The 26338-nt window shown below is 49.8% G+C and overlaps 1 protein-coding gene across 2 annotated transcripts in view; it reads left to right on the plus strand.

The window, feature by feature from the left end:
* Window positions 1-26338, plus strand: part of LDLRAD3 (low density lipoprotein receptor class A domain containing 3) — a 220035-nt gene that overhangs the window by 115074 nt on the left and 78623 nt on the right. For both annotated transcript variants that reach the window (XM_032840943.1, XM_032840944.1), the window contains exon 4: window positions 4400-4534. In XM_032840943.1, coding sequence (XP_032696834.1) covers window positions 4400-4534 — 135 coding nt within the window. The remainder of the gene's footprint in view (window positions 1-4399; window positions 4535-26338) is intronic.

The raw sequence follows: 26338 nt of genomic DNA on the forward strand, positions 1-26338 counted from the left end.
CTCCTACCCCGCTCCCCCGGTTGGGTGGTGGTGAGGCTCTGCTGTTTTATGAGGCGCTGTTGGAATCAGGAGCTACCCCAGGTGTGGTTGAGCACCAGCCTGGGCCTGGGTCCTCTGAGCAACTGGCCACCGAAGTGCGGAGGATACTAAAACCGGTGTTTGCGGGCCAGACGGCATTTTGTGCGGGAAGAATAAAGGAAAAGGAAAGAAGTGATCCCTGAAACATTTCTGCCCCATGAGGCACTTCAAAATTTTTAGTGAAAGCTTTCAGGCATACTGAAAAGGCAGAGTAGAATTAAATGAACATCTGTGTCCCCAACACCCTGCTTTTTTTTGTTTTTGTTTTTTAATTTTATTTGTTTGAGAAAGAGAGTACACCAGCAGGGGGAGCGGCAGAGGGAGTGGGAGAAGCAGGCTTCCCAAGGAGCAGGGAGTCCCATGTGGGACTCGATCCCAGGACCCTGGGATCATGACCTGAGCTGAAGGCAGATGCTTAACTGACTGAGCCACTCAGGTGCCCGCCTCGCCCCCCCCCCCAACCGCCAACACACTTTTAAAAATCACATTACCAGGGTGCCTGAGTGGCTCAAGTCGTTTGACCGGCTGACTTGATTTCTGCTCAGGTCATGATCTCAGGGTTGCGAGATTGAGCCCCATGTCTTGGGTTCTGTGCTCAGCGGGGAGCCTGCTCTGCAGGACTGGGGGAGATTCTCTCCCTCTGCCCCTTCCTCTCCTCTCTTACTCTCTCAAATAAATAAATAAATCTTTTAAAAAAATCACATTGCCTGTGGTTATATTGTTATAACTATATTAATTATAGTTAATAATAACTTTATTGTTAATAATATAATAATGATATAACTGTAGCTATAACTGATAATACTGTATTGTATACTTGAAAGTTGCTGAGAGAGTAGATATTAAAAGTTCTCATCACAAGAAAAAAAATTTGTAACTACCTGTGCTGATGAATGTCAACTAGACTTACTGTGGTGATCATTTCACAATGTATACGAATGTCGGATCATTACTTTGTACACCTGAGACTAATATAATGTTATACTCCAGTTTTACCTCAGTTAAAAAAATTATGTTCCCATTTTGCCTTATTTGCTTTAGATTTTTTAAAAATACAATGTTACTAGATATCATTGGAAATTCACAGTATATACCCCTTCCCAGATTCTGTCCTCCTCCCTTCTCTCCAGAGGCATCTGCTGTCCTGAACTTACTTCCCTCCCATACTATCATATGAGTGATATTTATCCATCTTGACTCTAGTTCATTGATTTTTGGGGTTTTCTTTGGGTTGATAGATTTTCTACTACTCTTCATTGGAGGTTGGCAAACTATGGGTCCTGGGCCAAATTTGGCCTACCACCAGTTTTTTAAATAAAGTTTTATTGAAACACAGTCATTCCCTTTGTTTATGGATTTTCTGTGGCTGCTTTGCATCACCACGGCAAAAGCTGAGTAGTCCTGACAGAGACAAAGGCAGAATGGTTGGCAAAGCCTTAAAAATTTACTAGCTGGCCCTTGACAGGAAAAGCTAGCCGCCTCCTTCTGTAGAATTCTCATGTACCAGTGTAGCACATGCATCTGTTCCCCTGTGGGTGAGCATTTGGGTCATTTCTCTTTTTTTTTTTTTATTTTACACACAGGGCTTCACTAAACATTTGTGTTCCTTCATGATTCTCCCTGGAGTGTGTAGCTGGAAGCGAAATTGCTGGGCTGGAGGGCATGGACACCTTTTTATTGGGCATTACTAAATTGGTCTCTGAGGTGGATCCCCCGATCTGCACTCCCCACTGGTCGTCCCTGGGACCGTCTCTTCCTATGCATCCTGGCCAACAACCTGGTATTTTAAGACCTGAAGTTTGGCCTGTCTGCTGTGGTGGGAGTGGTGCTTCATTACCGATGGCAGCTGCCGTTTTTTCCAGTTGTTATGGACCGTTTGCCGTTCCTCTTGTGGCCACTGCCTGATGGTATCCTTTGCCCATTTTCAACTGAGTTGTTTGCCTTCTTCCTCTTGCGTTCTGAGCAATCTTCATATAACGTGGCTGCTAGTCCGTTTGGTTATATGCATTAAAGCCAGTCTGCTTATTTGGTTTTCAGTGGGTCTGGATTCTTTACTGGAGCTGTGTTTTGAGGTATCGTCAATATTAGTTCATCTTGACGATATATGTGATCTGTCTAGACATGTTCACGCACACACATACATGTGATGTATATGTGTACACGTTTGTGCGCATGTGCACACAGATGTCTTTGTTTTCTTGGGTGAGTGTGCAGAGTTGAAAAGGTGTGACGCTGAAGAAAAGTAAGTAGATGCCAGTCCTGTCAACAAGGTTGATTTAGCACAGATTCCCCCCACCAGGGCGCTCATGTACGTGTGCGACCACCCCATCTTGGAGTAATTAGAGTGCCTTTCCGAGGCTGTCTGTCGGAATGAGCTGATTGCTGCTGACACTTGGGCTGCATGCACATGACCCACAAGGTCCCAGGGAAGCTGAAGGCCACCACCACGGGATGCCGGAGGGTTTGGAGAGCTGCCCTGGACAGAAACCGAACGTGATTTGTGGTTTGAGCCTCCCCATTTTGGTTTTGGCTAAAATCAGACCTTGGTTTCTTTCTGATCAAATTGAACCATCCTCTGGCCCACAGCGATTGAAATAATTAAAACGTATATTTTCAGTCCAGACCACTTTGGGATGACTTTACATTGGTCCATTATCTTTAAAACTGAGAGCACTGGCTTCCCTCCATCCCTCTGCCTCCTTTGACCTTTCAAGCCAAACTTTCTGAGTTAAATAATTAAAGATAGTAAAAAAACAAAAACAAAAACCCCCAGAAAACCTCTGCAGTCCTTTGGGTTTCTGAAGCTCTGTGAAGTCTTTAGCCCTTTGCAGCCTCCATCTGTGTGTATCTTAACAATAGCTCAGTGAAGCGTGTGGGGAAAGTTTATTACAAATGCCATCTTGCAGTGGGGTCCACTGAGGGACACCACAGCTGACTTGCCCCTGATTCTATTGCAATCTCTGTGCTGGGCCTGGCGCCCCAACTGGTGCTCTTCCCACCACGTGCAGTGCAAGTGTGGACTCATTCATTCCCCGACAGCCAGTACTTTCACTCATCATCCCGGTCCCCAGTATCGTCCCCTGTATTGCCTTTGCAGGGAGGGCTGTGCTCATGGGACCGAGACAGACATAGCTAGGGGAGCGTGCCAGACATTGTCTGAGCGTGTGCCGGGAGTCAGATTTTGCACTGCACGTTTGCTCACATGTCATCTCATCTGATGGGCAAATTAATGCTCTAAGCAGGGCTGGCTTCACGGGCCCGTCACCTGCGCAGATACTCTTCCAGGCTCCGCTTGGAAGAGCTCCGTGCTTGCCTGTATGCCCTTCTTGAATTTATCATTTTTGAACAGCTAACCCTACCTTTTCGGTCTGCACCAGGCTCCACAACTTACATAGCCAGTTCAAGCTCTAGGCAAAGACACCGAGGCTCAAAGAGGTGAAGTAATTTGCACGGGATTATACAGCTCATAACCGGCAGAGCTGGGATTGGACTGCTTGCCACTTTGCTACTTCATTTATTGAAAGTAGAGCTCAGGAGTGAGCCTTGTTTGAATTGCACTGCAGGGAACACGGGAACAAGGTAAATTGTGCTGTGGAAATAACTTACCTGTGGAGATTTGCTTGTGTGTTGTGAAGTAGCTCTTTGTGTTGACCTCACACTAGCCAACCCTTGCCCCTCTCTTCCTTGAGGGGAGGAACCATGCCTGTCATTGCTTTTGAGGTTCTGAAAGCGCCTAGAACAGGGAGTCAGACAGGGGTGCCGCTCAGGCCGACCAAGTGCGTAAATGGGCTTCTTTGATTGCAAAGAAATGGAGACCACTGAGTTTTCTGTGTTTACTGAGTTTACTGGGGTGAGCCGTGAAGATACCTGAAGGATTAAGAGGCCAGTCCATAGTTCTAGAACCAGAAGAATCCGATACAGCTCTTGGACCAGTCCCAACCGTTTCACTCGTGACTCTCACAGGAGATGCAAGTTTTGCCCCAGGCCTTTCAGAGGCAGCTGACCCACCTGGAAGTTAGCTGTGCAGAGTGAGTCATTGCCTTCTGGCCACCTTGGTGTGCTTAATAGGGTACTGTTAAATGACTCGGGAGAAGGAGCTTTTAGAATGGGGCAGGGTAGGTCCTATCCTCATTGGCTGGCCAATTTTCCCAGGATGGTCTTTGAGTTTGCCCTCTTCCTGAACAGGGCACACTCTGGCTGGAGAAGGTTCTCGGGGTTCCTGTGAGCTCACTGCTCCCTGAGCAGGACACACTCCTGGTTCTGGGAGTTCTCCATGGGACTTGCTGGCCTCCTTGGTGACCTCTCTGTTTTCTCTTCATAGCGGCCAACCCTCTGCTTTGCTCCACTGCCCGCTACCACTGCAAGAACGGCCTCTGCATTGACAAGAGCTTCATCTGCGATGGGCAAAATAACTGTCAAGACAACAGCGATGAGGAGAGCTGTGAAAGCTCGCAAGGTAGGAAGCCTCCGAAGCTTTAAAAAAAATAATTGCATCACCACACCACAGTAACACCGAAAGGAAGAAAACAGCAGGCATACCCCCTCCCAATACAACAGCCACGTTAATGTTTGCCCTTTACCCTGCAGGCCCTGTAAACAAGCTTTTACTGGTAAAGCATCTACCGTTTTGGATTTCGTATTTCTCCTGTATGAAGTATCATGTATTTGTTTTCACTTCAAAACTGTAATTCTCCCCTGCTGGGTTGCATACAGTCATGGTTTTCTAGATTGTTGCATTGTTGGGGCCCACCAGGATTGTCTCCTTCCCCTGCATCCCTTCTTCATGATAAATTCTGCAGAGTGGGACATCTGCACAGTTCGTGGCTTATACCCCCACACGCAGCTGTTGGAAACAATTTTTTTCTTTTCTTTACATGGGTGCTAGCATTGTCTGTGCCTCTCAGTTTCACCTTTGTACCCAGGGTATACACTGCTGTTCTGTTTTTTTCTATTTTTGTTAATTTAGTAGTCATAGAATGATTGCTCCTCAAATGCTTTAATTTGCATTTCTCTGATTATGAGCAGAGTCAACATTTTCCCCTGTGTGTTTGTTTACTACTTTGTTCCCTCTTATGTGAATTGCCTGCTCTATCAGGACTCGATCTCAGAGGAATTTTGTGGAATCTGAAGGGATGCGGTTGGAGGGGAGGGGGACAGAAAGGTGAACTTTTTAGGGAGCCCAGAAGGATACAGCAGGGTCGTATCCTCCTCTGTCAAAACTGATCGGGCACTTTTCTTTACTCATTGACTCTTCTGGTAATCACATTTTTTCAGTGATTAAAAAATACAGAGATTTAAAAGTGCACATCCATATTAAGGCATTGTAAAAAGCACATATTTCTAATGTAAACTGGTATGATCTGTGCGGTGTCGCTACTTTTTTCATTTAATACTCTCTTGCTGTGATTTGCCCACATTATTGATTGCTGGTAGAGTTCATGTGTTTGGACTGTGATTCGGTATTCTGCTGTGTGTTCCGCAGTTTGTAGATTGAATAAAATTGGAAACCAGAAAAGCAGGAGGATGGGGCTAACTGGTTAGCTCATATGTTGGGAGGCAGGTTGGATGGAATAAGCTCAGTGAAGTTACAAGTAAGTCCTTTTCAAAGTCCTAGCCTTTATTTTGGCTGATGTTTATTATGTTATTAAAAATGAATGAATGAAATGAATGGGTCACATGTAGGCCGTAGGTGAGGGTTGGTCACACATCAAGGATTATGACCAGTCCAAGTCTGTATGCCTGAGGTGCATAGATAAGAAAAGACAAAATGTTTATCAACATAGATTTTTGCCAAAATTTGTGCAGAGGACGGCTCTGGGAGGTGAGTCTTGGGTAGAATTAACTTCTGATTATCCTTGTGTGGAAAATCCTGTCCTTGAGTTTTCCCTTCACCAGTGATTCTCAAAGTATAATCCTGAGACCAGCATCACCAGCATCATGTGGGAACTCTTTGGAAATACAGAGCTCAGGCTGCATCCCAGACCAGCATAATCAACCCAGGAAGCGGGCCCAGGAATCTTTGTTGTAACAAGCCCTCCAAGTGATTCAAATACACAGTAATCCTGAGAACCACTGTTTTATACTAACTTTAGAGAGGTTTCTAATCTTGCTGTATGCCTGGGGATTTATTTATTTTTTTCTTTTTTAGAGAGAGAGCACACAAGCGAGTGGGGGTGGGGGTGGAGAGAGTGGGTGAGAGAGAATCTCAAGCAGGCTCCCTGCTCAGTGTTGAGCCCAGTGCAGGGCTCGACCTCACGACTCTGAGATCATGACCTGAGCCAAAATCGAGAGTTGGATGCTTAACCAACTGAGCCAGCCAGGAGCCCCAGGAAGCTGTGTTTAATTAGTACCTTATATGGTATTGTAGTATATATGTGTTTAAGTTATGCAAGTTCAAGTATCCACAATCTATTAAAATAATAAGTATTTTGCTGTTGTTTTAACAGAATAGATGATTCTGTAGTTCCCTCAGTGGGAATACGCTGCTCAGGGTGCGTGAGATGAGAATCCAGACCTGCTGGCTGCTTGGCCAGTCTACAGTGCTGCGTTCCTCCTACAGTGTGAGCATCCTACTGCTCTGGGTGTGATTCTAGTACCAAAGGGTATGCTTTTCTCCATCATGTAGTTTTTAAATGCAAACTGGCTCCTCGTTTTGGTGCTTGAACAAAGGATTACCGGGGTACCAGTGCTGGAGGCAGACCTGATTCATTCTGGGGTTTGGAGAGACTGAGTTTCGTGCAGTGTCTTCTTGAAGAATTTCAGAGGCATCTTGACTAGACAAAATACGGTCTTATACAGCACAGGGTTTGGCCCATTGGCATCCTAATAACAGCGAACACTGAACGAGTCTTACACCAGACGCTGTGCTCAGCACCTTCTGCCTGTGAGCTCATTTAGTCAGAAAATATCCTATCTGCTTCTGCTGGGCTCCCAGCCCTTGAAAAATGCGTCTTTGCTTTCACTTGATGTGGGAAAAGAAAATTATATTTTATAATGTTTATTTGGATGGAGTGGAGAGAACTGGCCCAAAGACAGGAAATAGGGTGCTTGAAATACTTTTCTTCTGACTCAGTGGGGGTATGAAGAAGCACTTTAGAGACACCAGCTGTGTGTGCCTCTCCTCCTCTTCTTACTCGTCCTGATTTAGTTCCCTTCTTTCTCCTTGGCCTTCAAAACTAACAACAGACTGTCAGGACTTGGAAGTGGGAGTGGACCGTGAAAGTGCAACCATTACCATACCTTTCTGTTCCATCCCGGGATATAGTAGAGATCAAAGAACACTGTTGTGCAATGGATTTTTAACTGGGGATTCATTGATTGGAAACACAGCCTGTTCAACAGGTAATCCTAAAAGCAGGCTTGCATATGGCTTTTCTATTTCTTAGGAACACAGCTGGGAGGCAGCAGGTACTGCTGGGCAGATGTAGGGTGTGGCCAGGACTCAAGTAGCCTCAAATATGTTGGAATCAATCCTAATTCAACCAATGGATTCTTTCCAACTTTGGATAAATGCCCGAATGGGGCAGGCATCCTGCAGTGATCCTCACCCCCTGGGGTTCACGCCCCAGGATCGTCCCATCTTTTGAATGGGATCAAGACCTTGTGACTTGTGTGTTTTTTTTTTCAAATTGTGGCAAAATACACATAATGTCAATTTACCACCTTAACTATTTTTAAGTGTGTAGTTCAGTGGAGTTAAGTATATTCACGTTGTTGTGCAACCCATCTCCAGAACTTTTTCATCTTGCAAGACTGAAGCTCTGTCCCCCATTAAACAGCTCCCTGTTCTCCACTCCAACCCCCGACGACCACCATTCAACTTTCTGTTTCTGTGACTTTGACTCTGTGATAACACTGTAAGTGGAATCGTACAGTATTTGTCATTTTGTGTCTGGCTTCATTCACTTAGCGGAACATCCTCAATGTTCATGCGTGCTATAACGTGTGTCAGGATTTCCCTCCTTTTTAATGAAGGCTGGATAATACTCCATCGTATGTCGGTACCACAGTTTGTTTATTCATTCACCAGCTGATGGACATTTGGATTGCTTCTACCTTTTGGCTGCTGCGAACTTGGGTGAAGAGATGGCGGACTCTGTTTTAGTCAAGTAACGGCATAGTTGATTGCCACGTCCAAGATTAGATCAGAAAAGACTCTGGTGTCTGTTATGCTCACTCTCTACTGCTTATGTGGATGGAAGCCGGCTGCCATCTTGCAAGCTGCCTTGTGGAGAAGCTCGCATGGCAAGGAACTGGGTAGGGCCCTGATCCAAAACCAGGGAGGACCTGAGACCTGTCAGTGACTGCCTGAAGGACCTTGGAAGTGGCTCCTCGCCCAGCCCAGCCTTGAGCTGTCTGTGGCCCTGACACGCACCTGGACTGTAACCTTGTAAGAGGTCTTGAGCCAGAGCTAAGCCATTTCTGGGATTTCGACCCATGGAAACTGGCAGATAATACATATTTGGGTTTTTAAGCCTATGCATTTTGGAGTAATTTGTTATACAGTAATGAATAACTAAAAAAATGAATACCTTTTAAGTGGGTCCCCATTCTGATTGCTGTCATCACAGAGAACTTCTGAAGGCTCAGGTGACGGTGAGAGGGCTGGGCCTGGGAAAGCAGATGTGTAGCCATCACTCTGTGCACTGAGTAAATGGCAGGTACCGGCTTAATCATGGTACCTGTATTTTTCTATCCGGTGCTGCAAAATTCCTGGAAGAGAAGGTCCTGTCCCAGAAAATGACCCCCATTTCTGCACAAAGAGCTCGAGGAGCACACAGGTTGTTCATGGTTCTCCTGTGTCTGCGTAGCGAGTAAATGCTGAATCCAGGATGGGAACAAATGCACATCCTTCCTGTCACCTTGTGACACGACCATCTGGTTATCCCTCGCCCGGGGCCAGGAGCTCCAGGTGGTCCGTGCACGCCCAGCCCTCTGTCCTGTGAGCTCCAGGGGAACGCTTCATTAGAATGCTGGCCTATTTCCCCTCGGTTTGTACTCAGGCTTTCCTTTCAGGGGGAAAGACTAATGACGCCTGTCTGCCTTCCCACTCCATGAGAAATGCTGGAGAGTTAAGCATTTCTAAAGAAGCCACCAATGCCAGGAGAGTTAATTGAGTATTTTGGCAATTGGGTTGCAGTTTCTTTATCTTGCCTGCTGTATCCTGGTGATAACGCTCAAGGAGAATTTGGAAGGCTGGTCGTGAGGTTTGGCACCTCCCCAGAAGCTAACAGTGACAGCTTTGTCCTGTTTCTTCCTTAGAAGTGTGTGTGTGTGTGTGTGTGTGTGTGTGTGAGAGAGAGAGAGAGAGAGAGAGAAATTGAAGGAGGGTGGGAAAGAGTGAGAGAGAGCCAACAAGCAAACCGTACTGGTGTTCTGTCAGTGGACATGTCCTGGGGTGCCTTCATGGGCCGGGCCTTGAGCTGCATACAGAGGGTACAGTAATGGCCTTGGCCTCTCTTGAATTGTGTTCTGTCCCCAAAATTCATACATTGAGGTCCTAATCGCCCCCTCCGTTCCTCAGGATGTGACCTTACTTGGAAATAGGGTCAGTGCAGATGTAATTAGTTAAGATAAGGTCCTGCCGGAATCAGGTAGGCCTCTAATCCAGGCTGACTGGTGACCTTATGAAAAAGGACACATTTAGACACAGACACAAAGGGAGAACACCATGAACTTGAAGGCAGAAACTGGGGGGTGATACATCCATGAGTCGGAGAACTCCAGAGATTGCCAGGAAGCCAGCCCCAGCCAGGGATGGAGGCATCAAACAGATCCTCCCTCCAACCCTCAGACGGAGGCAGCCCTGCCGCCATCCAGCCCCGCGGCCGGTGAGACAGTAAATTTCTGCTGGTGAAGCCATCCGGGGTGTGGTGTGCTCCGCTTGCAGCAGCCCTGGCAGACCCCTCCGGCCCCCAGGAAGCCACACTCGGGCAGGGCACAGCTGTGCACTGTGTGTGTCCGACCAACAAGGATGGGAGGTGCTGGAGAGTGACCAGTCCCGGGGCCAAGAGAGAAGTGAGAGCCTGTGGCATGTGGAAGGGTTGATGGCTGAGAATGGATCCTCTGGGGTGCGGGGAGGTGTTGCTCTGCCTGGTCTTTGGGGTCTCAGAGTCATGCCTGGCGAAGTGGGCATCTCCCAGCTTGTATTTCGAGATGCTTGTCTCCTGGACAGGGTGTAAGGCAGGCCTCCGTAACTCCACATTCACAGACGTGCTGGAGCTGGAGATAGCGAGGCAGCGCCCCTCCTGGGGTCCGACCGCTGGAGACAGCGAGGCAGCCCCCTTCCCGGGGTCCGACCGAGGCCATCAGCACCTCTCCTCCCAGACCACCTGAGGACAGTTGCACTCGTGTCTTTCCCCGGCTGGTCCCAGTGCCCCAGCCAACCTGAATCTGCCATCAACTGCCTCTGGTTGAGAGCTGGAGCCCAGGGTTCCAGTGAATAAATACGCAGCCCCAAGAAGGAAGAATTAGGGATGGTGATTGCGACTTACCCTACCCTCTCGAAGAAACACCCCAAAGAATGCCAGAGAGCCGAGGGAATGCAATGAGAGGAAACCAAGTGACTGAACTGCCAAAGATCATTTCTAGAGAAATCGTGGAGGGCACGAGATGGGAGAATACTAGTTTTTAATGGTAATTTTTCAGGCATGAATGGAAAAGACCCTATGTATTTAAAAAGATGGTAGTTTGGGTTTAGGGGATTGAACCCAAAACTTCGCAGCCTCCAATTCGATGGGTAGTCAGGATTGATCTTGGACCAGCTAGTACTGCCAGGAGTGGCTGTAGAGAGGCTCTAGGAGAGAACCATCACCGCAAAAGAACTTCATGTGGCTTTGCTTAGAATAAAGCGGCTGGAGGCAACTCTTCATGGCAGGATTGTGGGATCCTTTTTTCTCTCTTTTAATTAGAGAGTTTGAGAGCCCAGCTGGGCTAGGGAAGGCAGAGACGCTGACTTCGTTGGGAGGATGGGAGACGTTGGCGGCCGCCTCTCCGTACCTGTGGGGTTTTCGTCTTCATGAGTATTTGCATCATGAAAGCTTCCTTTCCTTGAACCAATGCAGCAGGAGCTTGAAGACATCTGAGCTGTCCCTCATTGAGAAGCAAGTCGGAGCCATTCTCCTGTCAAGGCCGTAATTGCTTCCTGATCTTGTCAGCCCCCCGGGGTAATCTCCAGAGCCGTTTCCTGAGGCTCTCCCACTGCTCACGCACATCCCCCCTTCTCTTAGCTCTCCTGGCTTCTGCCTCCCATCTGTCCATCTGTCCCTCCCTCTCCTTGGCACATGGGGACGTCCAGCTGGACCCCTGAGGCGGTAGACCCCGTATGCGGCTCGCTGCTTGGTTGTGCAGGGGACTTTACTCTGTCCCGTCCGTGGACAGCTTGTAGCCCTCCGTTCCCTCCCCCAACCCCTTCCCCCAGCACGCTATTACTTTGCTAACTCTTCTTGCTACTCATGCCCACAAACCCTTCACAGGGAGTGCCTCCTGTTGTCTGGCCCCACCCAGGTTCTGGAAGAAACACACAGCTAGACGAGATTAAAATTGCTCCCAGTCTGCAAGGGGGAGACAGAAGGCCCTACAGATAATTACCCGAGAATGTGATAAATGCCACAGCAGATGACTGAGTGGCACCCTGTGGGACACATGAGGGTATGACTGGGACAGTGAGGAATTACGGTTTCGCTGGCGGAGTACGGCAGGACTGCAGAGAAGTCTCTGCGCTGTCTTTAAGGATAAATAAAAATGGACCCAGAAACAAGCAGAAGGCCGGGCATCCAGCCAGAGAGGGTAGGGTGGGAGCTAAGTGTGCATATGTATGTGGCGGGGGTGGGGGGTGCGTGGCGGGGCAGGAAGCTGTCAGGGTGGGTTGGAGTTGGCCCGTGGAGACCCGATCCCTGCATGCTTCTCTGGGAAGGTGGGGCAGAGGAAGACCATCAGAGGAAATGAGGTTCTCATCTCCGGTAAGGGAATTCCTAGGAGGGGCCAGTTATCATTGCAGACAAGGAGAATTCTCATTCTCCGTGGCTCTTCTCCGGCTCTGCTATCCCTCCAAGCAGAAGTCTGATCAAGAGTTGGGAAACTATAAATGAGACTGTGGAGTAATAGATTCTGTGAGCTCCCCAGGATGAGAGTTGTTTGGGAAGGTCGATGACCGTGGGCTGGAAGTTCCCCATCCCCTCCCCGTGACTGATAGCTTGAGCGCCCTTCTCGGGTTGTTCAGTTCTGTGATCATCTTTCTTCTTTGGCCCCAGTCTGGCTACCTGGGAACCCTGGCCTGGGAGAAGTGGAAATGTGCCCCGATGTTGCAAATCTCTTATCACGTTCTCCCAGATCCTCCTGGAGGATCTCCTTCTCATTTCCTCCTTGTTGCTGTCTGAAAACCCAGCAGGTATCAGTCCAGTTAATCAGTGGTTCTGGAATGCCACAAAATGACCCATAGCCATGTTCTCCTTCCATGAGTTTTCTTCCATGAGATCTTGTCCCTTCTGTAATCGCATGAGGTGCTCAGATTGACACTGGTAGTCCCCTTCTATGGAAGGTCTTCAGCAGAGGGCACTCTGCTGGGTGCTGTGAGACGTCAGGAGAATTCCTGGGAGCTGTTCCAGTAGCTCAGTTGAGAGACCAACCAGGAATGCACAGCCAACACTACCAACTTGAACAATGTTGCATGAACCCTTGCATTTGAAGAATATGAGTTAATGTGCTCTGTGTTCTGGATACCAACATATGTTAGATAGATCGCGTTAGCTGCCATGACCTTAGCTCCTTCCCGACTGTGTACTCCACTCACGACCTTTGGAAGGACCAGGCCTCCGTGCTCCCAAACTGTCTCTAACCGCCTAAGCCACTGTGGACCCAGTGAGGTGTGGACACGTGACCCAAAGTCAGTCTGTTCGTGGGCCGGCCAGCAGCAAATCGGAACATTTCCTTCAAACCCAGAGGCTCAGGGCTGTCAGCCTTAAGAGGCTGAGCAAACATGGAGGGACAGGGCCACATGGAAGCCATAGCTGTGAAGGGTGGAATTTAGAGTAGGGGGTGCATGTCTGCCTGGAAGACCCGTCTAAGAGGCCACAGGTGGTGGCCCCCCAGAGAGAGAAGGAGACAGCGTTGGCTTTATCCTGCAGGGCCCCCTAGTTCTCAGTCCTGGTTCCCACGTGGCCCAAGCCTCTGTCTCCCAGCCTAAACCTTCCCTTCTGCGTGAGCTGTGATAAGCATCGTTAGCCATTCCCCCAGTCATGGAAGGCATATGTTTTGTACTCAAACAGGCAGGAAGGAACAGGAAGCTGGGAGAGGCAGAGAAAAGAGGGAAGCGTGCAAACGCTTTGGGGACCTTTAGGATCAGCATCCAATGTTTCTTCCCTGATTTTTTTTCCAAGAAGAGGTTCTTCGTTTGGAAGACCTGTGATGGTCCAGGGACTCCGTGTTAGCTAGGAGACTGGCTAAGTACAGTAGCTAAAATAAGGTGGAGGTGATACTTTCAGTAAGTGCCTTAAGTAAGAGGAAATCTCTCACACACTATACCCCAGAGATGACAGCCTGGGCCAACGGGGTGCTCTGCCCTCCTCAGCGCTCCCAAAGTTGCTCCAGTGACCACAGATTTCTGGGCATCAGAAAGAAGGAAAGAAGGAGAGCACGAGGACCGGCTGCTTCATCTTTATTCGTAGTCTGGTGACCTCAACTTAGTCCCCTGACCACAGCTAGCTGCACGAGAGGCTGGGCATGCATTCTTCATCACCATGGGTGCTCACCTGCCCGGCTAAAACTCCGGAGTATATGTTCGGAGAGGCAGGAGAGGAGAGTGGGTGCTTGCTGGGGGGTGGTGAGCCTGTGTCTGCCACAGGCTCTTGTAAACCGAGCCAGGAGATCGAGGCAGCTTTGTGCCCTGTGGCTTTGGGCCTGGCTACCACAAGACCCCAGACTCATCGGAGTGGCATTAGGGCTTTGCTTCCCAGACCTCTCAACCAAATGAGCCCGAGTGTCCCGGGGCAGCCCCTTTCCATTCGGGTGCCTAATTGGAAAGGCGCTTGACGTGCTTGTTTCTTCTTTCATGGACTCCTTTATTGTAAACCTATCGTGTGACCCTCTGAGAGCCCAGCTTTTACCTTGATCTTGGAGTTTGATCAAGGTGATAGTTAGTCTTCAAATGACAGGAACCTGACTTGTCGTTTGCTTTTTCCGCAGAAGCCGGTGGGCCTCACATCTGGCTCACTCTGCATCTGAAGGAAATCTCCAAGGACAGATGCTTTGTCCTCACTAGCTGATTTGTTAGGCAGCCTTTCCCTTGTGGCTCAGAACATTTTATTTATTTATTTTTCTGACCGTTCTGGTCTACCAGTGCCTGCCTGCTTCCCTTCTGGAAATACGCTATGTCTGTGGGGAAGTGACCGTATGGGGCCTCCCTCCCCACGGCACATCTCTGTGCTGTCCACAGCTAATTACTTCTCCCCCTCTTTCTCCCAACCTCGGTGTGGCCATTTTAAAGTATGTCCACAAATTCTTTGCCATTCCTCTCATAAGAGCTGGAGCCCCTGTCCCTTCCCCTGGACACTGGGCCAGTGTTTGGGGCTATTTTTTCTAACAGAGCATGGTAAAAGTGATGCTCTGTGACTTCCATGGCTAGGAAAGAAAGGGAATGCATCTTCTTCCTTGCTCTCTGGAAGAGTCCCTCTTGAAAGCTTCAGCTGCCTTGTAAACAGCCCATCTGCCCTCCGGCTGCCATATTGTAAGGAAGCCCAAATCAGTCTACACAGAGAGACCATGGGGAGGCCCATGGAGAGAGAGCGGTGTCTGGGCAGCCCCCTTACCTGAGTCCCCAAGCCAACTACTGCTCGTTTCCTGAACTCCTGAGCCACGGAAGCTCTGAGAGAGAATAAAAGCCATTAAATTTGAGGATGATTTGTTACACAGCAGTAGCTCATTGGAACCCCATTCCATCAGAAGTTTCTCTCTGAGCTGTTGACTTGAGCTGCTGATTGGTTCAAACCCTTCACTGGGCCCCTCAGTTTCTAAGAGAGCTTTCGCATAATCCTTGTGTTTCTGAGTGTGCTCTCGAACATGGTGCTACACACATAGGCCAGAAAGGCTGCCGGCCCCCAGAGTCAGCTGTGTCCTGCTTCAGTTGCACAAAGCTGTTCCAGGTCACCCCGCAGTCCCATCCCCCAGGTGTGATCATACTTCAAGTGTGATCTGTGGAGGGTGTGTCATGTGCTTCTCATGGAGGCTGAGTCCTAATCCCTGAGCCACAGAAACCTGGGGGACTTTTATTTTCCTTGGCCAGCCCTGTGCTAGGCACAGAGGAGACAGAGAACATTAGGTGGGAAAAAATAAAAACAAACAAACAAAAACAAAGCAACCCGTTAGGCTTTGGGTGTGAATTTTATGACCAAGACCTCTCTGTCAGTCACGTAGCAACTCTCTCAGATGCATTCATCATACAGCAAACACATGAAGAGCTCAGACTCTGCACAGGGTCAGGCTACGGCTGTCCCCACTAGTAGCTCTGTGGCTTTGGACAAGTGACTTACCCACTCTGAGCCTCTTCAACACCAAGGTGACAAGGCCTGCCCCCAGGATTGCTAGACGGAAAAGTGAGAGAAGGCTGCTGAGCACTTAGCTCCGAGGAAGGTGCTCCTAAGTGTGGATTCCATTCCCGGTGGGCCCGTGGCTCCCCTTTATAACCAACCAGCACGTAGCTGCCGGCCGAACCTTTCCCTCTCTGGAGGAACACTAAACGTGGAAGCCTCACGTGACCTCTCCAGGATGTTCTGTCTCTGCCAGCTCACAAGTTTTTTTTTCCTTCCTGCCTCCCAGCAATGAGCCAGGCCACAGGCTTGGTTCCATCTGGCATCTTACTTCCTGGCCTGACAAAAGTGGAAAGAGCCATGGAACATTCCAGAGGGTGAATGTTCAGGTACAGGAGAGGGTGGAGTTGACCTTCTACCGGCGAGGCAGAGAGACTGATGGGGCCTCTGTTGTCCACAGTGTCTCCGTGATAACGTTTCTGCGGCTGTGTCCTTGGAGAAACTGTCTTACTGGTAAATAACAGAAGTGACTCTCACATCAGCCTTTGTTCACTCAGCAAATATTACTGAATCTTGGGTACCTGAAATGCACCACGGAGTACGAAAGGCCCCCGCATTACGTGGTTCTCTCCATTTCTGTGGACTGGCACCGGTTTAAAAGCCATGTGTAAATCTTGATTCGTGTGGAGGACATTTACTTTGATCATTCAGGAGCAAGAACAAAGATTTGCCTTCTGGTTGCAAGAGTGATCTTTGAAGCAAAACTAGTGAGGTAGAATCTGAAAGAAAAGGGAGGGGGGAAAAAGTCTCGGGAGTCACTGATCATCCATTCTGGACGATCACGTTCTGAGACATTTGGCAAAGACAAGTCACCTCAGACTAATTTATGGCGTGTTTTCTATTAGAATTGCAAAGTTCGCGCGATGGTGTTCAAGTGTGGCTTCACATCATATCTGATACAGGCTATATTTAAAGCTGGAATACGAACTGGAACATGAAACAAAAACTAGAAGGAGCTACACTAATGTGCTGGGTGCTCAGCTAAACTTGCTTCTGCTCTTGTCTTTTTTTCTTGTTTCCGTCCTTGCTCCTTAGTGTTTTTCATTAAAAGTACTTTGTTTACACTTTGCAATATCAGGGCCCCCTGATATTTGTTCTCAGTTTTGTTGTTCTCAGCCCTCCTCTCATTTCCCAGCATAGGGTACCCCCAGCCACAGGGAATTTTTTTTTAATGTATTTTCTCCAAACAAGTCTTTTATCAGTTCTACGATTTGCAGATATTTTCTCCCATTCTGTGGGTTGTCTTTTCCACTTCCTTAATGGTGTCTTCTGCAGCACAAAAGTTTTTAATTTTGGTAAAGTCCAGTGCACGTGTTTTTTCTTTTGTTGTTTGTGCTTTTGATATCAGATCTCATGAGTCACTGCCTAATCCAAGGTGCCAAAGACTTACTCCCACCTTTTTTTTTCCTAAGCGTTTTATTGCCCTGGCTCTTACGTTGAGGTCTCTGATGCATTTTGAGTCTGTTTTTATGTGTGGTGTGAGGGAGGGGTCCAGCTTCGTTCCTTAGCTTGTGGATACGCCCTTGTCCCAGCCCCTTTTGTTGCAAAGACTGTTCTTCCTCTGTTGAAATTATCTTCGTACCCTTGTCTGCTTTGCTTTTAATAAATACACGACCTGGACTCCCTGAGCTGTATTTCGAGTCTGGGGACAAATTCCCAAGTAGCGTGTGACAGCCCTTGCCTTTCTAGGGATTTATATTCAGAAAGAAGACAAAGTGTGTGATGATACAGCAAACATTTTTTTTAAAGTGGTCAGATCCCCCCTCATCGGATGATTTTGTAACCACTTTCTTCTCCTTCATAAAGGCGCTATAGTCGCCTTCGCCAGAAGAGTAGTAGTTTTTACTCCATAGGTGGTGGTGGTTGTTGCCATAGTTGCAGTAAGTGGTCTCTGTCCTGTGAGTGTTTGCTGTGTGCTAGGCATTTCTCTGGAAGCTCTGTGTGTGTCGTCCTGTGTGTGTGTCCATTTAAACCGTGAGAACCCCGTGAGGCAGTGACTGTTACCTACATTTTATCCGTGGGGACAATGAGGCCAGAGAGGCTAGCTCATCTGCTCTGGGTCAGTCAGCTGATGGGTGAAGGTCAGATACGAATCCACCAGCCCAGCTGCAGACACCAGCGCACACTTTGACTCCTTCCGAGTGAGGCCATCGTGCCTCTCCCGTTCACTGTCCTGTGCCCGCTGCCCAGCACGTAGTTGGCACTCGGTGACCCTTGGCCGGATACACAAAGGGGTGGAATGAATAGACGCCTCGAGGAGCGATCTAGACACAAGAGCAGTGGTCAGGGGAAGGGGGGATTGATTGATGGATGGGAGCAAATTAGAGGGGAGAGATCCTAGAGCTGGCTGAAGTGAGCATGGTGGGGAGCCAGGGGCATGCCGAGAGAGAGGGATCACCGCCTCACTTTGGGAGGAAGGGAGGAGGAGGGACGGGTGGTGCAGCACAGGGGTAAGGCTGGGGTGCAGGGGTTGCCGCCCATGGCACAGTCTACACAGGAAAAGCATGGATGTGCCATCAAGAGGCCCATACACCCAGGTGTCCGACAGCCTCATGGACAGGGTGCTGACCTGGGAGGCCCTGCTTCCAGACTGGACAGCTGACCAGCAAGGCCTCACTGTGGATCTGAGGAAGGGGTGCGGCACGGGGATCCCATGATTATCGTTCTGGGGAAGAATTGCCTGTAGTGGAATTCCGGAGAAGTGGTCTCTCCCAGCAGCGCTCCAGCAGGGGAGGCAGGCTCTTGCAGACGCTCGAAGCAGGATGGGTAGTCAGAGGTGAGTCAGGCTCGGAATGCGGAGCTCCTGTGCTTCTCTCCCAGGACGGGAGCTGAAAAATTACCTCCAGCCTGCAGGGCCGAGGGCACGCCAGTGTGAGAGCGTAGCGAAGCCTGGAGACCGACCAGCTTCCTGGAGAAGGCAGTGGCCCGCCCCTGCGGACCCGTGAAGAGAGCAGGGGTCCCTAGGCCCAGTACCGGCCAGGCAGGAGCACTTTCTGCCTTACTGGAATCTGCTGAAGCGGTTCCTCCTGTTATTAGGATGCCTGTTTCACAGGGAAGGAAAATGAGGTTAGAGAGATTGTGGGATTTGCATAAGGTCACTGTGGTGGTTGAATGTATGTGTCCCTTCAGCTGGGCTGAGGATGACCAGAGAATTGGAACGTTTCTGGGTCTGTCTGTGGGGCTTGTTTCAGGAAGAGGTTAGCGTAGGACCAGTAGAGAGAGTAAAGCAGATGGCCCTCCCTGGGGCAGGTGGGTCTCATCCGATTCACTAAAGACGAAAAGATGGGGGAAGGGCAACTTCCCTCACTCCACTTGAGCTGAGACATCCATCTCCTGTCTTCAGACTTCGGGACGCTGGAGCTCCCAGTCCTTGGGCTTTTGAACAGACAGGGACCTACGCCCTCGGCTCCCTGGTTCCCAGACCATTGGTTCCAGTCCCCACTGGAACTCCATCTGCTTCTCTGGGCCTACCGCCTGCAGAGGGCGGGTCATGGGATGTCTCAGGCCTCCAGAATCCCCTGAACCAGTTCTCCATAGTATAAATATCTATGTCTGTCTGTCCATCTGTCTGTCTATCTATCTGGTGTCCTCTTGGTTCTGTTCCTCTAGAAAACCCTGGCTGTCCAGTCATCCAGTAAATGGCAGAGCCAGATTTGAACCCACACTCTTGTGACCTCGGAGCTGAAGCTCTTTGCGACTACCGTCTAAAGACACGATCTCTGCCCCCTAGGCTCTTGCCCTTTGGTTTGGGTGACCAGGTGAACAAACAGGAAACAACAACGGAGCCAGTGAGGGGATCTGGGTGAACCCTTTGGGGTTGCTGTTCACAGGGGAGCTATGGCCAAGAGAACGGAGGCTTGGCATGTGGGAGAGAACGGAATGGGCTTGTTCTGCATGGTTGGGGGTTAAGCTCTGATCGAAGCCACCTCTCCAAGACTCCGTTTTCTCCTCTGAGAAATGAGGACCAGACCCATCTCCTCATTTATTGTGACTCTCCGATGAAATAAGGTTGGTTGTGAAGGGCTTAGCGTTGGGCTTGGCTCAGAGGAAGCACCCGGGAGCTCGTGGCTGCTGGGACTCCCTGTTGCTGCGTGACTGTGACTTCGGGTGCTGACATCAGAGAGGTGCTGTCTTAGGGGCCGGACCGCCAGGTGGAGGGCAGGAAGACCCACCCCGGGCCTCAAGGAGTTTGGAGGCCAGGAGATAACGCAAGGGAACAGATCATTCCCGTATTGCTTGCTTATTTTTCTGTGCACTCCCTGCTCCCAGATTATAAGTACCGGAGCCGACCTTGTCAGATGAGTGACTGTCAGTGAATATTTCGAGACGCGGTGTGCTAGGCATGGTGCGAGAGTTCTGCCGGGGCCGCCGTTTGGGAAGGTTCCGGAGGCATCGGCCAGGCTCGCCTCCTCCCTGCAAGCTGCATTCAGGTTTCCTCCACCGGTTCCTCTCTCTTCTGGGAGATGTGGCCCCCCTCCAGGGCGTGGTTTTCTCCTGGTGGTATTAGAAGTGAAAAGCCCACCCCCAGCCGCATGAGCACACGGTAGGACTCTGCCCACGGCACACACGGTGGCCCCATCAGCCAGAATAAATCACACAGCCAAGCCCAGGCTCCATGGGGCAGGAGATAGGCTCTACCTCGGGAGAGCAAAGCAGGGTTACGTGGTCAAGGGCATGGGTGCGGGAAAGGAGGAAGAGCAGGGAACAGCAACGTATTTCGTGTTTCAGCCACAGATACCTGCCCGGGACTCTGCACGTGTCGTGATCTCCAGGATGCCTGTCCAGCGTGGCTGAGCCCCTCCCTCCCCACCTTGACACTCGGAGCCAAGCCCAGACTCTTAGAGCGGCAGTCACAGAACCGAGCCCTGACTCCAGCCAGCGCTGTCATTGACTGAGTCTGTCTCTGACTCATCATTTACACAGACCATAAAATAAAGCTTAACTCAGAATTACTTTAAGTCAGCGCATCCGAGTGAAGCCGGCAGCTGGACCCGCGCAGTCGAAAGCAGACTAAATAAAGGGGTGGGGTAGGGGGAATAGAAAAAAGAGCTGCAAATAAAATGTCGGGGAATGCTTAATTCTAGAAAGGTTGTGCGTCTGCCTGTGTAATTGTCCAAAGCAGCTGATGGCAACAGCTGGCCGAGGAAGCTGGCCTTCAGTTCTGTGTATGTTTGTTGGTGCCTGTCACCGTAATGACTGCAAGCAGTATTGATCGCGGATTAATTTTGCTTCGTTTCTTCTCTTTCTTGGCTCTGCCGGACCACCACTCCCCCAGTCACGTAGGAAACGTATGGGACGCATGTCGGAGCCTTGGACTTGGAGAGGTTGTGTCCACCAAGGGAAACACGGACACGCTGTCACGTGCCCAGCACGAGCCTGCGTGTTTTTTGCATGTATAATTGATCTTCTGGTACAACAAGCCTGTAAGATGGGGGTTCCTGTTGGTCCTGTTTCACAGATGAGGATAGCCACGCCTGGGGGGGCCAGTTGCACGGCATAGGGGCGTGTGGGGAGTTTCTGAACCAGAGCCCTCCTGACTGGGCTCTGCAGGGTGGTGTTTTGGGAGTTCTTTCTCTGTGCTTGGGGTGCAATTCGAACCCTTTACCAACATTACAACGACTTGATGCTCCAGCTCCCGGGCGGTCTCCAGTCACATCTCCTATTGGCTGGCCTAAGCCACCCTGGTCGCTCTTCTGTGTCTTAGGTACATGCCAAGCCCTGTCCTGTCTATAGGTCTTTGCAGGTGCTGCCACCTCTGCCCAGTACCCTGCCCCTACAAGGAGCCCGGGCCTCCCTGGCCGGTGTGTCTCAGCAGGCTGTCCTCCCCTTGGCCTTCACACTCTGGATCACAGCGTCACAGCGTCTTGCTTCAGGGCCGTTCTTCAGGGCCGCTCGCGCTTGCTTATCCAGCCCTGCGTGCCTGGACTCTGCAGCACAGGCAGGAGGCTGCTTCAGAGCATGGGCTCTGGAGGCAACTCCCTGAGTTCAAATCCCGGCCCTGCCCCCTGCTGCATCCTGCATGACCTTAGGCCCATGGCTGTATCCTTCGGTCCTCTGTTTTTCCACCTGTAAATGGGGATAATAATTGAGTTATTATGGAGCATGAGTTCACTAAGCCATAAACATGCTTATAGTACAGTGCCTGATACACAGTAAGAACTTAGGAAGTGTTAACTGCTACTATTATCACTGTTGCTGATATTATTATTAGCGGCACATAGTAAGTAGCACATGCAAGTTCTATAAATCCTTTTGGTGGAGTTGGGCAGGTGATTTTGTTGGCGGAAAAGGATACTTTTGCACTCATCTCATGGGTAAGAGGATTCTAGGCCGCGAGGAAGGTGAGGCTGGTGGGCTCTGAGGTCCTGCTCTGTCTCCTCCAACAACCGCACTGATCCATCCGATCTGTGGGAGGCGTCTGCTGGAAGGAGCTGCAGGCTCACCCTGGGGCCCGACCAGGGACAGAGGGAGCCAGCTCGGAGTTGCTGTGGCACGGGTTAGACTGCACGAGCTGGTCTGTGCAGGCCTCGCCTCTGCTCCCTTTTCTCTCACGGAGTCTGTTTTGGACCTTCCGGTCCCATTTGCCATTCTTGTCCTTGCCTTCTGCTTCTGAGGCTTTAGCTGCCTCCCCTGGGGGCACCTGGGTGGCTCAGTCAGGTAAACGGCCTGCTCTTGGCTTCAGCTCAGGTCAGGATCTCAGGGTCCTGGGATCGAGCCCCCATCAGGCTCCTCGCTCATCGGGGAGTCTGCTTCAGGATTTTGCCTCTCCCTCTGCACCTCCCCCCACTCACTCACATACTTGCTCGCTCTCTAAAATAAATAAATCTTTAAAAGAAAAAAAAAAAAACCCAACACTTCCCAGCACTCCATTCCTTTCTTCTCCTTCGTGCTGGCCTCTGCTGCCCGCTCCTTCCATCCACCTCCACAAGCTTCTCAGGGGCACGGCATCACCCTTTGGGGCTCCCGCCTGCTGAGAGCCAGGTTTTCTTTCTCCCAGTGTAATTGCTTATCCTGCCGAAATGCTCAGCTTTCTTACAGAAGAGAGTTAAGTTATCCTAGAGAGCCCACCAGCTTCATTTCCCTTATCCCAGCTTCAGGGAAATGGGGGGAGCCTGGTTCTCACAGTGGTCGGGAGGAGGAGGCTGGTCCTCTCCTCTGTGGGCTGTGGGCTGTGGCTTCGGGGCAGGGCGGTCTGGTGCACGGGTCATCCCCTGGGGCTGTCAGCCTTGTTTGGGTTTTCCAGTAGAAACTCATTAACAGATCGAGTAACGGGGTGCTGGGTGGTCTGAATGGCCCTTGGGTTTTCAGTGCCTGGGAACTCCAGGGCCCCTGCTGTCCCGTGGCTTGTCTGTGACTTTAATTTCCTTTTTAATTTCTGTTGAAAGGAAGAAAGAACTCTGTGGAATTATAATGTACAAAGGACCCGTGTTGTAAGAGCAGTGGGTGTCTTGAATGGCTGAGTAATTTGCGTCACCGCTGCAGAGTTGATGGATCTCGGGAGCTGGGCTCTGTCAACAGAACCAGGCCGGATCAGCCTGGAGGGGAAGTCACAAAATGTGCAGGGGGCCATCCCTGGTGGCGGATCACTGGGGACTTTTATGTCTGGTTTCAGACAGTTTCCATTTTTTTCACATGGAGCGCCTAACTTTCATGTTTTGAAAGAAAGCTGTACATGCAGAAATAAATAAGACCCATGCTCCTGAACACTCGATCTTGCGAGATGAATGGATAGAAGACTGGAAAAATGACTCTTAGAAGCTAAATATACAGGTCTTAAAGACTGTCTTTGTTTTATTATTTATTTATGCTAAGGAAATAGTAATAAAGTGAAACTGCACGTTTGCACGGGACGTGGGGAATGATTGAACAGGGGTTTGAAAGAATATCACTCACGAATAGTTTATTGTGAGAGGTAAAATCAGAAAATAAAATCATACACGAGAAGAAGGAGTTTTTGCAGTTCTGTTTTTAAGTGCATGCGGGAGGCGCTGTTTAACCCTGGGCTGCTTTCTTGATTTCTCTGTGCCTCAGTTTTCCCAGCTCTAAAATGGTATAAAATCGTACTGGCCCATAAGGTCATTCTGAGGATGCAATTAATTCATGTTTGCAAAGCTTTTAGAACAGGGCTGGCACGTAGCGATGACTCAGTAAAATGTTTGCTGCTGCTGGTTTACTCTCAGTGTGATATTTAGGCTTTTGACTGCATTTTGTGTGTTTTGTCCATCCTTGAAGTAGCCGAAGTAGTTAACGGTAGTTAGAAGTAGTTAGCAATAGTGAATTCGGGAGCACGGGTAGCATTCTCGCCTCATCTGAGCCACCATGCCTTCTCCCCTGGCTCCTCTCTTCTACTCCGTATCACCGATTCTGTTACTCTCTTCACGTTGTAGACCAGGATGCAGGGGCTCCTGGAGGTTAGGTGACCTGCCCAAGATCACACACCTTGTAGGAATTGGTCCCTCGCTCCTTGCTCTGAATCACTGTTTTCCATCCCTTGTCTTCTATTATGTGTTCTTCTCTATATGCCCAAGAGACCCACTTACCTTTGCTGACCCTGGCGTTGTGGGTCAGAGCTCCTCTCGTTGAGGTGTTTGAATGCTCGACCAAAGGGATATGCCAGGAATTCCTCAATCTTTGTCCCCAGAGCAGGGACCAAGCCAACCTCCTGGTCTGGTGGGAGCCCCCCACACCCACTGATGTGCTGGGTTGGGCAGCGGGAGACTCATAAGGCGAATGCTACCTATCGATGGCAGAGGGTTTTCAGAGATGTGAAGCCATTGTATGGCTTTCAAATAAAGGTGTAATGGGAATTGAAAGATAAATAATTAACTTCCTGTTTGTAGTACGGTGTCTAGGCGAACAGTTCATCAGCATCTGTGAAAGCACCCACCCCCTATATAGGCTCAGGGCCCAGTAAGAGGGGCTCCTCTGCTTCCTGCTGGGTGGGGAATGCCAGTGCGTCTCACGCATTCAACCGGGACTCTGTCTGCCTGGCTCTGTGCTGGGTGCTTCAACCAATAAATGACTCAGCTGTCAAGTGCGCGGGGGGCGTTGTTTCAGAGCCCGTGGATAGAGAAGCCAGAGGGCCCTAATAGAGGGTCCTAGAAGCCTGTGGGCTTTGTCCCAAGAGCAAAGAGAATCCAAAGGGTAGAGGTACAGTCCGATTTGCTCTAAGAGAAACCACTCTGTTAGCAGGGTGGGAGCTATGAAGGGCAGAGGCCAAGATTAATACGCAGAGACCTGGCTGGGAGGAAGCCTCCCAGCCACCTGTATAATCCAAGAAAAGGCAGGTGGTGATCTGCCCTGTGGGTGGAGGCAGGTGAGCAGACTCAAGATAGGCTAGCAAGACCCCAGCTCTAGTTTGATGTTTGGGAGGTAGGAAGGGAAGGATGGTGAGGGGGACGGCCACTGCCTCCAGCCTGAAGGACTTAGTGGGCTTTCCCATATAGGAATGTCTGGTCATCATGTGAGAAGGAAGAGAGGTTAATTTAGAAGAATTAGGGCATTAGTTCTCTGCATATTTCCCAACAGAATAAGAACAACCTCTTTATAGTTTTTTTTTTATTTTTATTTTGTATAGATTTTATTTATTTGACAGAGACACAGCCAGAGAGGGAGCACAAGCACAGGGAGTGGGAGAGGGAGAAGCAGGCCTCCCGCCCATCAGGTAGCCAGATTCGGGGGTCGATCCCAGGACTCCGGAGTCATGACCCAAGCTGAAGGCAGACATCCGACGACTGAGCCACCCAGGCGTCCCATATAGTTTTATATTTTTTTTAATAAATATAATATGTGTCTTATGTGTGTGTGTGTACACGTGTATATTACACACACATATGTGGTGGTGTTGACTATTGTATCCCCAGCCCCCAGAACAGTGCCTGGATCACAGGGGATACTCATGAAATATTTGTTGAGTGGATAGTAACAGCAATGACTAACTTCTATTGGCAGGCATTTTGTGTTCACAGTTCACTACATTGTGGGAAGATAGGCACTGAACAAACCATTCCAAACGTGGTAATTTGTGGGAGAAAATGTACACAACATGATGAACAAGCTGGACTTCTGAGGAAAGGGCATTACGCTGAGGGCTCTGAAGGGTGAGTAGGAGTTTGAGAAGAAGAAAGAGCACAGGGAGTATGAGGACATAAAGTGAAGAAAACATGGCCCACACATGAAGAGGGGGAGTGTGGAGATACCTTTCTGTCAAGGTTAACCAGGGCTGGGTGGGGTTGGGTCTTAACAGTATTAAGATCCTGGCATTGATCCCCAGAGCTACAGTGGCAGGAGGGGGTGGGGCAGGAGCAGGTCTGAAGGGCAATTTGGAAGGCGCAGGCTGGAGGAGTGCCTCCTTGCCTGGTGAAGCAAAATGCCTTGCAGGGCTGCGGCACACAGGCACCAGTTGGATCCTCTAGGCCAGGGGCACCTTTGAGCCCAGACTGTGATGTCTCCAAGCTCTTCTCTTCAGGTTCCTCCTGCTGTCCCGTCATTCTCAAGGCCTCAGGCCCAGTCTGAGCGCCTGCTCCATGCCAGCCATGCTACTGGGTCCTTTGGTCAGAGCAACTCCCGTGATCCTCCCGTGAATATTATTGTCACTATCCTTACTTCACGGTGGTGGCGGGCAACGTGTAGAGACTCACCCAGGTTCACTGTTCTAGAAGGTGCGAGAGCTGAGTCCG

This window comes from Lontra canadensis, unplaced genomic scaffold (assembly GCF_010015895.1).
Source record: "Lontra canadensis isolate GAN:19392208 unplaced genomic scaffold, GSC_riverotter_1.0 scaffold118, whole genome shotgun sequence".
NCBI lineage: Eukaryota > Metazoa > Chordata > Mammalia > Carnivora > Mustelidae > Lontra > Lontra canadensis.